This window comes from Aricia agestis, chromosome 19, assembly GCF_905147365.1.
Source record: "Aricia agestis chromosome 19, ilAriAges1.1, whole genome shotgun sequence".
NCBI lineage: Eukaryota > Metazoa > Arthropoda > Insecta > Lepidoptera > Lycaenidae > Aricia > Aricia agestis.
The window spans coordinates 3993332-4006604 of record NC_056424.1 but is presented as its reverse complement, the minus strand read 5'-3'; the positions used below and the strand labels follow the sequence as shown (position 1 = coordinate 4006604).

Here is a 13273-nt window from a genome sequence, read left to right as displayed (position 1 = left end):
ACTATAGAGTCTGGCTAGCGAAAGATGAGACTGGAAAAAGGCAGCAAATTAAAAAAATCCACGTATGGCAACCTTGTCTATAGTCGGAATTATAGTTTTGATACTTGATTATTTATGACAATAATATTATATTTTAGTTTGGATAACTCATTTCAAGAATAAGTTTATTGTTGTTGTTAACTTAAATTTTATTTTGCAATACATTTCATTGTGTTTTAATTTTGACGAAAACTCTTGCATGTTTTTGTCGGAGTATTAAAACTTCTTCTTTAATACTTACCGTACATCATGAAATATATTACAAAATATAATTTAACCAAACAATTATCTTCATTTTCTTAAACTAAATTGTCACTACTGTTTCTAAGTTTAAATATTATAAATTACTAGCTGTTTCCCGCGACTTCGTCCGCGTGGACTTCAGTTTATAGCGCGCGATGTCAACAAAATTGGTGTCAAAAGCTTTTATAAAAAAACCCTGGTACCCCTTAAATCAATACAGCTGTGTAGTGTGCACACAATAAGTACTTTATTTTTTATATTAAACTTTATATTTTATGCCAAATTTCAAAGCATATTTAGCCCCCCAATTACACAACTTTACCCATAAACTATTTATCATTGATAGGTTTAGCCCCAATTTCACCAACGTCTGTTAGTGTTAACAGCTTGTTAAAATGTCCTGTCTTCTCTTTCATTCATATGAAAAACGAAACAGCTAACGTGATACTAATTCGATCATTAACTTTAACAGTCGTTGGTGAAATTTGGTCTTAAGGTTACGTCACTGCCTGCACAGATAAAGTATTGAGTTATTTAATACCGTAGAATAGATATAACAATCGAAAAAAATCGAGACTTAAATGTAAGATGATACCACCTCTTATAGAAAGACTTTTGAGCAAGCGTCAGCGCGATGTAGAAGACGCACGGCGCCATCTATTATGAATTTTTTGAACAAATTTACGACCCTTACAACCTTTTTTTCCAGTAAAAAAGTAGCCTATGTCCTTTCTCAGGCTTTAGACTATCTGTATACAAAATTTCATTACAATCGGTTCGGTAGTTTTGGCGTTTGGCGTGAAAGCGAGACTGACAGACAGACAGAGATACTTTCGCATTTATAATATTAGTATAGATTATGTGCACACTGCACAGCTGTTTTTGGGTATTTTGATTAATTAAGGGCCGCGCTACACCGGAATGGCAGCGGCGAGGCGAGCACTTTCAGCGCTGCCATTCCGGTGTAGCGCGGCCCTAAGAGGGGTACCACTTACCAGGGTTTTAAAAAGTTTTTAAATTTGACACAAATTTTGTTGACACCGCGCGCTATAAACTAAAGTCCACGCGGACGAAGTCGCGGGCAACAGCTAGTATATATATAATATTATAATATTATTAAACATCATATTCTAACGTATTAAAAACTATAAACAAAAACATACTAACTAATAAGTATGATTAGTTCTATGTTACAATAAAGTAAAAAATAAAACGCCATCTGTTGAATCGTATTAGAACTAAAATGTTCATTCCATCGATATATTTCTGGATTTTTTATAATATTATACATAAAATATGTTTAAGATTTTTGAAATTTTATTTTAATACACATCCAAGACCCAGGAAAATTGAAAACTTTTTGTTCCGCCTGCGGGACTCGAACCCAGGACCCCCGGGATGAGCGCTGGCCACGCGCAATGCGAATTCATTTTCATCGAAATTTTCATGGAAATAAGATATTTTCCCACATCAAAATGTAGCCTATGTCCTTTCTCAGACTCTAGAATAACTGTATACAAAATTTCATTGCAATCGGTTCAGTAGTTTTGGCGTGAAAGCAAGACAGACAGACAGACAGACAGACAGAGATACTTTCGCATTTATAATATTAGTATAGTATGGATTATAATATTATTAAACATCATATTCTAACGTATTAAAAACTATAAACAAAAACATACTAACTAATAAGTATGATTAGTTCTATGTTACAATAAAGTAAAAAATAAAACGCCATCTGTTGAATCGTATTAGAACTAAAATGTTCATTCCATTGATATATTTCTGGATTTTTTATAATATTATACATAAAATATGTTTAAGATTTTTGAAATTTTATTTTAATACACATCCAAGACCCAGGAAAATTGAAAACTTTTTGTTCCGCCTGCGGGACTCGAACCCAGGACCCCCGGGATGAGCGCTGGCCACGCGCAATGCGAATTCATTTTCATCGAAATTTTCATGGAAATAAGATATTTTCCCACATCAAAATGTAGCCTATGTCCTTTCTCAGACTCTAGAATAACTGTATACAAAATTTCATTGCAATCGGTTCAGTAGTTTTGGCGTGAAAGCAAGACAGACAGACAGAGATACTTTCGCATTTATAATATTAGTATGGATTATAATATTATTAAACATCATATTCTAACGTATTAAAAACTATAAACAAAAACATACTAACTAATAAGTATGATTAGTTCTATGTTACAATAAAGTAAAAAATAAAACGCCATCTGTTGAATCGTATTAGAACTAAAATGTTCATTCCATTGATATATTTCTGGATTTTTTATAATATTATACATAAAATATGTTTAAGATTTTTGAAATTTTATTTTAATACACATCCAAGACCCAGGAAAATTGAAAACTTTTTGTTCCGCCTGCGGGACTCGAACCCAGGACCCCCGGGATGAGCGCTGGCCACGCGCAATGCGAATTCATTTTCATCGAAATTTTCACGGAAATAAGATATTTTCCCACATCAAAATGTAGCCTATGTCCTTTCTCAGACTCTAGAATAACTGTATACAAAATTTCATTGCAATCGGTTCAGTAGTTTTGGCGTGAAAGCAAGACAGACAGACAGACAGACAGACAGACAGACAGACAGACAGAGATACTTTCGCATTTATAATATTAGTATGGATTATAAGTAATTCCATAAACTTATAATATACTGTCGAGTAATTCAATTTAAATCTATACCTACTTATAATAAAATCGTAGAGGTAAAATTTTTGTACATTGAAAAATTGAAAATAAACTTGAAAAAACGAGTCAGGGGCATAGTAGAAGAGTATAGAACACATTTTAAATGATTTTGAAATTTTTGTTTCTCTGTCTGTTTGTAAAGGCTAATCTCTGAATCCGCTGGACAGATTTCAATGAAATTTGGCATGATGATACCTTACATCCCTGGTCAACATCTTAGATACTTTTTTTTACCGACTATCAAAAAAGAAGGAGTTATGGCTTATTTTCATTGGTCGTTAACTCGTTCGTTATACAGCATGCGGGCAGTCCCCGCAGCCGAGATAACGACCAATGAAAGTTACAAGTCGATACGTGCTCGTTACACCGCCTGCGGGGATTGCCCGCATGCTTAATACCGACCGTGATATCGACCAATGAAATTCATCGGTCGATATATAGCTTGCGGGACGCGAGATGCCACGTTTCCGACAGTTCCCAATGGCCGCCATACTACTGCAAAGGAGATTTTTTTTTATTTGTACCACCCTGAAACTTTTTTTAACAGTTCCCTGTATGATCATAAATAGAAGTCTAATTATGCCATACCTACCTGTGGGAGGTCGTGAATGTGAACAATATTTTTTCAAAATCCTAAGATTTAATTTGTAATTCGAACGATTTGTAACAGTATGGCACTAATTTTTCTGTAAGTTTGAGGTTTAACAAAATATATAAATACAAAGTTTCAAACACCTAGGTGGCGGCAATCTTTTCAAAGCAGATGTTATGTTGTATAATATTCTGCGGCTCCCACCACTCGAAAAATTTCTCAAGATGTCTTCCACCCATTGATGAAATACTCAAACCAGATATATTACCACCTCGCGCGTTGGGCCGTCTGTTGTTTAGTCTGCATCGAGCGCAGTCACGAACGTGCCGCGTCTTGTCTTACCTAAATAAATTGAAAATGACGTCGTGCGTGTTTCGAAAATGTACCAATTATGACTCGAAAGTAAACAAAACACATGGAATCTCTTACCACATGTCTTGATTGCAATAAATACCTTGATTATTTACATTTTCAATTATTTTTTCGAACAATCTCGAAAAATCGAATTTTCATCATAGCTCAGGCGAAGAAAGAGACAGCGATACTATTCGACTTTTAAAAATAGAACTGTCTCTTTTATGTAATTGGTTTTTCGTATCTTTTGTTTCACTTATCTGTCAAATTTGTCAATGTCTGCAATTTTGAATTTGAAAATTGTTCGGAAGAGATTTAAGCTGGAAAATAGTATGGACGTAACATATCTGTATAACATTGCTTCCACCCCATAGTTATAGTATGGTTACATACTTTTTTTAAGGTTGAATTTTATCCAAATGAACCGAATACAATGATGCCTAAGGGTCTAAACACACTAGGCTGAATTACGCCGGCGTAATTTACGTGACCGAAATTACGTTCAGCCGCTTACGCCTGATGCGACACACTATAAATTACGCGAAGAGCCGAAATTTCGCGGCGTAATTTTCGTTGCGGAACGTGCGCGTAAGTGAGTATTTGAAATTCTCAGATGTAATGTATGTGTTAACGATCTGGAGTTAAGGTTTGATTTGCTATGTTCGGTTTTGATAATTCCGTCGCGTATCTAAGTGTGTTGCTATACAAAACATTACCGCCGAACTCCAATAACACAATGTTTCTGACGCGCCATGCCTGTTTCTATTTTCCAGTAAAGTTCGCACCCAAAATCTTTTTCTCTTCTCCTTCAGTGACGCCAATAGTTTCTTCTTCAATAAATCACAGACAGTCAAAATTGCTCCGCGTAACATCAATTGTTGTTCCATGGCAAGAACGTCTGTAACTGGCGACGAACACAGAGGTTCTCCCCAACCCTGCGGGCCCTATCGACCAATGAAAACGGTTCCCCGAATGCGGGCCCTGTGGCACGCATTTCAGAAATCTCCCGCACCCCGCATGCGGGCTCTATCGACCAATGAAAACGGTTTCCCGAATGCGGGCCCTGTGGCACGCATTTCAGAAATCTCCCGCACCCCGCATGCGGGCCCTATCGACCAATGAAAACGGTTCCCCGAATGCGGGCCCTGTGGCACGCATTTCAGAAATCTCCCGCACCCCGCATGCGGGCCCTATCGACCAATGAAAACGGTTCCCCGAATGCGGCCCCCGTGGCATGCGTTTCAGAAATCTCCCGCACCCCGCATGCGGGCTCTATCGACCAATGAAAATACTTTGCTGTGGTCAGAATTTCAAAATTCTTTTTTGTTGTATAGATTGCCCGAATTTGATACCATGTTTACAATAAAATCGGTCAAGTGCGAGTCGGACTCGCGCACGAAGGGTTCCGTACCGTTATAGAGAAAAAATAGGCCAAAAGTTGTGTTTTTGTATGGGAGCCCCCGTAAATTTTAATTATACTCTAATTTTATTGTTAATTATTAAAGTACACATATAATTAAGGATTCTGTGAAAATTTCAACTGCCTGTCTGTTGTCATTATTGATATCGAGCAAAAAAGGCCAAAAAAATCATGTTTGTTGTATGGGAGCCCCCCTTAAATATTGATTTTATTTTGTTTTCAGTATTTGTTGTTACTTCTAACTTATATAAAAAGGTAATTTATTTTTTAGTGTTTAGAGCCCTGAGCTGGAGCCTAGCCCCTGGGTGAGACCGCACTAAACGACAAAAACAATACACTACTATTTTATAACTTCGGCGTGATGTAATAATTTTACAATATAGTAAAAAGTAGAGAAAAAACATATATTTTGTAGAAAATATAATTATATTTTATTTATTTTGTTATTTCTTGTAATGAGTATCACTACACATTCGAAGTTTTTCAGCTGCCTGCTCGGGTGTGAGGTCTCGTTGCGCTTGCGCCAACATCTCGTAACCAACCATGAACTTCTTCACAGTAGCAGAACGCAGTAGTGGCGGGTAATACAATCCGTGGAACACCCAATGCGGGGAATCCCCGGGAGAGTGTGATTGTCCCGTAGGCGCACCTATAAGAGTTTAAAAAAATAATTTATAAAAATAAAGTTTTTATTTGGATCTTATAACTTTTTACACTAATGTGTGGCGTCACTATAGTCGCAACTTACAATTTGCAACATACTTATCTTTTTTTCGAGAAGGAAGGTATTAGCAAATTAATATTGTACGGTAGCCGTACAATATTAATTTGCTAATACTCAGGAATTTTAATCTAAAAAGTATTGGCCGTTTACTTACCATGCCAACCCATGCTATAGGGGAAGCTACACTTGAACAGATTGTCGTATTTCGTAGTGAGCATCTTCATGATCGAGGCCAGGCCATTCTTCTGCTCTGCACTGAGGTCTGTCATCCTCTGAGGCCGTCCGTTACGAGGTAACAGCATGGCCTCGTAAGGCCACGTTGCCCAGTACGGCACAAGCGCCACCCATTCCTCGTTCTCACATATTATACGCTCCTGAAAGATTAATTAGGTAAGGAAAGTATAACCTCTATTCGACTGTTTAGTGTTTACTTTATAAATCACGGCTACTTATCTTTAACATGACTTAAAGCCATTTATATCAAATCTTACATAGCGTTCGTGCTCTGGGCAAGTACCAATGATTTAATATGAAAAACTAATAAGTAGGTACTAAATTAACTATCGTTAGGTTATACCAAAATCTGTAAGTAATTATAAATTATATTATTATTGAACCTTTTATAATTTTGTTCTTATATACTTTATGTAAGTAGGTACCTTCTTTTTTAATTCCTGTTCAACATAGTCAACCAACAAAGGTTTGTTGTGTTTGTTGAAGTATTCCTTCTGGCATCTGAAAAGAGAATAGTTTTCTTCATAATATCACTTTCCATTGGCATCTGATCAATAAGACGTTATTACGTCTTATTGATCGGATAAACTCTTGTCTAAAAATCTCAAGAACTAAGCATAAGTGTGACTAAGTAGTGCCCCACCTGTCTTTCACCCTAGCCTCATTGGGCAGGAAGTTGGAGGCCCAGATTTGGCAGTGTGGGTGAGGGTTAGAGCAGCCCATCACGGCACCCTTGTTCTCGAACACCTGGACCCAGGTGTAACGAGCACCTAGCTCAGATGTTTGATTAACCCACCTGAAAAAGAACTTGGTTAGATTTGTTACAGTTCTTTGGCTGCTTTGAGAACAGCAGACGTCTGTCGGTCGTCATAGAAAAGCAAAAGGACAAGTGACTTGTAAAGTTGCAACAGACGTTGGTAAAACCGTTTCTTTTGAGACTAGTCATCATGTTTTAAACTCATCCTTAAAAGATCAAAAATATATATTTTTTATTAGCGTTGGGAGCAGTTAGCGATAACGATTAACGAGCATCAATATTGTATAGCTACTTAAAAAATACTCACTCTTGAATTACCGCTAAGATTTCTTCTACCGTCATAAGCGGAACAGTCTTGGTGGGGTCTGGATGGAAGCACATAACCCTGAAAAAAAAACATGTTAGTAAGGCCGCATCCCCATTGAACACGACGCGCGGCGTCGTCGTCACAGTGCCGCGGCCCACGACACAATCCATACCTCATCAAATCTAACGTTAACAGTCAGACAAACACAGATAAGAATATGGCTAATAAAATTATTTATTTATCTAAGATAGATTTTGGACAGATGGCGAACTTAAAGTAGGTATATTCGTCGGATTTTGTTGACAAAACCCGACGAATATATAATACCTACCTAAGTTCGGTTGGTTCGGATGGTGGACTTTCTTAATATTTTAAATTGCGAAGGTCCGCCATCTGCCTACAAATCAATAATCAATTTCTCTGATGGTATATTTTTACTTCATAAATCATAATTACAGCATACCTACACGTGCCTCTGGCTTGTGCAGACTGAAACAGCGGATGGTCAGCGACTGACGGTGACGGTACATCCTCCAGAAGCGCAGGGAAGTCGTTCTCGAAGACATAAGTTGACGTGTAGTTGGGGTTCCTCTGGAAGCAAACGAGATGAATTAGAAAATGACTGATACTAAGATTGATTGATTGAACTGCATCAGCTGGTTGCTGGTCTGTGGAGTTACCTCTGTCGCCTACTCCGCCTGCCCGCTCCAGGGTTACTAGCAGCATCCACTATTCTACCAGCTGCTCTTACCTGTCCCGTAGCTCTCACAGCTCCAGGCATCAGCTGGTTGCTGGTCTGCGGAGTCTCGTCTACCACCTCCTCCGTCTGCCCGCTCCAGGGTCGCTTGCAGCGATGAGGAGACACCAGAACCCATTCATCCTTCAACGGGTTGTAGCGTATGTGCTGGTGTTCTGTAATTTAGAAATTGTTTATCTCTGTCGCACGTATTGATAGCTCTCTTTCTTAGCCTAAATGTTTTTTTTTACGCACAGGGGAAACCTTTTATGGGTGTCCCGGGTCGGGGATGTGCCTCAGTTAAGCTGAAGCACCCCGGGGGTATGTGGGACTCCCGGTGAGAAGCGTCGGGCTTGCCCACTAAAACCACCTGCGGTTTGCCTTCAGCCGTATACGGAGCGATGTCCCGGATGATCCGGGATCCAATATTGACAGATCCGGGCCGGATCTGCCAACATTGGACAGGACTCCTCCACGACCGGCCGGTCTACCTCAAAACGTACCGGACTTCCACCAAAACCCTAAATGTGTTTTTTGCAGACTCACTAATTGTTTATTATTCAACTTCAACCCTAACAACGATTGTGTAAAGTACAGCTTGTGGCAAAGTAAGTAACCAGCCAGCCAGGCGCGGTCCGAAGGGGGGGTCACAGGGGACATGACCCCCCCCCAAAATCTAAGATAAAATTGAAAATAAAATAAAACCCAGAACCGTCCGAGGGCGCAGATAAATAAAATTGTGTAGTGACTACTAAGTGACCCCCCCTCCCCCCCAATTTCAGGCTGCAACCGTGAATGCAGCCAGCTCCAGCCAGTAAGCACTTACTGCCGCACTCACCGCCTTACTATACTTCTATTTCATTAATAGTTTGACAGCTGATAATGTATGGTGCTTCTGATAAAATCTTCATTTAATTACAGTTAAGTAAATAATATTCGTCTCTGACTGTCGCACTCAGAGTGGAACATTAATTACTTAAATGTAATTAATTTAAAAATTTGACATAAGCCCCATACATTATCTTCCAAACTACATACAATTTGACATAAGCCCCATACATTATCTTCAATTCTACAGACGCAGGCGTTGAATTGATCAGTAGTATTTTTAATGCCTGGGAGACGTCGCAGGATGCTCTAGGAGTTTTTTGCGATCTCTCAAAGGCCTTTGATTGCGTGCAACACAAAACATTGGTCAGGAAACTCTGTCACTATGGCATAAAAGGCACAGCACTCGCCCTCCTAAAATCGTACTTGTCAAATAGAACTCAGAGGGTTGAGATAAATGGTAAAAAATCTGCTGGTGCAAAAATTGAAATGGGGGTCCCACAGGGGTCTATATTAGGACCCTTCCTGTTTCTTATTTATATAAATGACCTGCCATTCTTAATTAAAGATAAACATGGGATAGTATTATTTGCTGATGATACATCTCTTACATTCAATGTCAAACGGCTTAATGCGTGTTATGACGAAGTAAATAATGCTCTCTCAAAGATTGTACATTGGTTTAGTGTTAATAATCTTTTACTTAATAGTAAAAAAACAAAATGTATTAAATTCAAATTGCCCAATGTAAGGCAAACGGAAACCAATGTGCTTTTAAATGGTGATGTTATGGAGCTAGTGGATACAGCTGTATTTTTAGGTATTACACTAGACTCCAAGCTTCAGTGGGGCCCTCATATTGCTGGGTTGGCCGACAGACTCAGTTCAGCAGCATATGCAGTAAGTAAGATTAGACAATTTTCAGATGAAACAACAGCACGTCTAGTGTATTTTAGTTACTTTCATAGTATTATGTCCTACGGCATTTTGCTGTGGGGCAATGCTGCAGATATAAATACAATTTTTGTGCTGCAGAAGCGAGCTGTGCGGGCAACAAGGTCTACAAGTTGGCCCGTAATACTTCACTTAGAGAAAAATTTAAGGAAACTGGAATCTTAACTATTGCTTCTCAATATGTCCTATCAAATGTATTATATGTTAAAAAGAATATATATCAATTCACGAAAAAATGTGATACCCATGGGAGAAATACTCGTAATAAACATAAGCTTGAAATTCCGGTGACTAGACTTACTAAAGTCAAAAATTCTTTTAAAGGTCAATGTATACGCCTTTATAATAAGATCCCAGAAAGCGTTCAAAATCTCTCAATTAATAGATTTAAAAAAGTTGTTAAAGAACGTTTGTGTACCAAAGCGTACTATAAAGTTACTGATTTCATGAATGATAGTACGCCATGGGAATAAGGTCGCCCCCTGCAGAGCTGTTTCATTATAATATGTATAATAATTGTACATTCGTTGTATTTTATTTAGTCATAATGACACTGTTATTTTATAATATATTTTTTGTAATTTTCCATCTTTTTAGAAAAAGATGGCCCCGTGCGAGTTTCTTACGCCGGTTCTTCTCGCCGGGTTAGTTCCCGAACCGGTGGTAGGCATCTGTGTAGCCCCGACGTTCAGAGAATATTTGAAAAAATTTATTCTGAATAAAAAATTTTGAGTTTGAGTTTGAGTTTGACTCTTCATTATATTGAAGGTTATTTATTATAATTAAATGTCTTACCGCCGTACTCAGAGACATTTAATTACGATTAACCTTCAAGTTAATGGAGCAGTTAGTTACTTCTCAAAATAAATTTAAACACATACTTAATTATATAAAATAATATTTTTGACTTTTTAAACCAAAAAATAACTGTAGGTGCTATGATTAAGTATATTCAAAGAAAAAATATTGTATACTATGCAAAGAAAATATTATGTTATCTAGATAAGATGTAATATATTTATTGTATATAATTGAAATAATAAAACATTTACCAGTAGGATCGAAGTCCGTCATGTCTGCTCCGCTCCACTTGATCGACTGAATGTTCACTTTAACAGTAGTGCTGGGATGATACTAGCTACTTATCGATAAAATATAATAATAATATTATTATATGATTGTATAGTGTACACTAATGGAATTGTGTGAAAAAATTACATTGGAAGCTTTACGAAACTATTAATTAAATAACTTCCAATGATTTCAAGATTCGAGATATTATTTCACGACGTATATTTGACAGAAAAAAATCATAATTAGCAAATTAGGACAATATTATTCAAATGCTAAATGGCCATTATTTCGGCCGTGGTTATTGCCTAGAATAGAATCTATTACTGCAATGTTTTGACGCTAGAGTGCAGCACCAGAATAAACAAGAAGGTTTTGTTCGACGTTTTACAACGTTTCTGTCAATATTCTGATATTGACAGAAACGTTGTAAAACGTCGTCTTACGTGGGAGAGCCATGCTTCGGCACGAATGGGCCGGCTCGACCGGAGAAATACCACGTTCTCACAGAAAACCGGAGTGAAACAGCGCTTGCGCTGTGTTTCGCCGAGTGAGTGAGTTTACCGGAGGCCCAATCCCCTACCCTATTCCCTTCCCTGTCCTCCCCTATTCCTTTCCCTTCCCTCTCCTATTACTCTATTACCTCTTAAAAGGCCGGCAACGCACTTGCAGCTCTTCTGATGCCGCGAGTGTACATGGGCGACGGATGTTGCTTTCCATCAGGTGACCCGTTTGCTCGTTTGCCCCCTTATTTCATAAAAAAAAATATGACGTGAGCACTGCAGCATGTCGTATTGGTCTGGTTATACTTTACTGCTAGCTTCCTCTGCTCTCACCTTTGCGTAATATACCATATTAAAACAGAATATTCGAAATATCGTCATGACTCGTCCCAACACTAGTGGTTATATTAAACGAGATAAAAAGTAATAAAGTACAGTTATCGTCGCTGACGACACCAAGTTCAATGTTTTGTCCAATAATTACATAATGTACAACACGCAATACACATACAATTACAACATAATATTTAGAATAAGAATAAGTTTATTTTGACAAACACACAACACAATAATTAAATTATAGCGAACATACAGAAAGAAATACAAACACACTACAACATTAGACATATAGGTAACGGTCAGTCTGGCATCAGTTCAGGCCATCAGTCTCAGACTGACGCCAGAATGATGACCGAAAAGTATACATAATAAAGACGGTCCGTCAATCAACCGGTTACACCAGCTATCTCCAACCGCGGCCTTTATTTGTGGCTCGTTGTTAAACCATTTGAAAATCACGCCCACCGGCAAAATAACATAAAGTCTACGTGATAGTCGTTAAATTTTTTCCACTTTTAAATCGTTAATTTTGAAGAATGTTATTTTGTAACCCTAAAAAATTTTTGTTGCGGCCCACGACACTACAACCTAAACATGTTTGTGGCCCGCATGAAAAAAAGGTTGGGGACCACTGGATTAGACGATCATTCTGTCCAAACTGATGGACTGAACTGTTCCCAGACTGACCGTGTAGTCTTAGGTTAGTGTGACACCAAAAAATATTGACCCCAGGATTACAGCGAATCTGCTGCACTGATATTCTGCTGGGACCAAAGTCCGTCATCACAACAACATTATATTAATATTATTGTTATAACTGCCTCATAAATGCAACTAGTAGTATAATATCCTTTTGTTATAATTATTTAAAAAAAAACTGCTTAATAAGTAAGTACATAATTTTGAATTCATGTTGAGGTAAGCAATAAGCATTTTCCAACAATATTTATAAACATTCGTTAGCATGGTTTGGGAAATGTTTAATCAGAAATAATTTGAAGTTTCGTTGGTATTACATAGATGGCGTAACATTTCTTGTATGAAGATGTTTCCCTCATAGTTAACATACATTTCCCTCATAGTTAAAATAACGAGCGAACACAACTTATACAGGGTGTAACAAAAATAAGTGATAATACTTTAGGGTGTGTACGTGTTCCTAGTAGAGAGTTCACTGTGAAAGTAGCAGCGCTGAAAGACCAAAATTTTTTTTTACTTTTGTATGGGACTCGGTCAAACAGTTAGTTACGATCAAGCCAAGATTAAGCAGGTCATGGCACGCCTTCGGGCTTACATTTTACTACATTACAATGCGAACTATTTTGCCACGAATGCTGTTAATACGTCAAAAACTATATAAGCCGACTACGTAAAAATACTTTTGAAAACAAAAATTGAAGCCTTTATCACCCGCAGCATTATTATTAATCCATTTACATCTCATATGTTAA

General features: G+C 37.7%; 1 protein-coding gene across 1 annotated transcript; it reads right to left on the bottom strand.

Annotated features, from left to right (window-relative positions):
• Positions 1 to 5789: 5789 nt before the first annotated feature.
• Positions 5790 to 11018, bottom strand: LOC121736516 (galactose-1-phosphate uridylyltransferase). The gene is made up of 8 exons (XM_042127761.1): positions 10962 to 11018; positions 8143 to 8303; positions 7855 to 7982; positions 7392 to 7469; positions 6971 to 7123; positions 6753 to 6828; positions 6248 to 6467; positions 5790 to 6018 (listed from the first exon to the last, which is right to left on the bottom strand). Exons 1-8 carry the CDS (start codon positions 10981 to 10983, stop codon positions 5813 to 5815), a joined length of 1044 nt encoding a protein of 347 aa, XP_041983695.1. The 5' UTR covers positions 10984 to 11018; the 3' UTR covers positions 5790 to 5812.
• Between the last annotated feature and the right edge of the window lie 2255 nt (positions 11019 to 13273).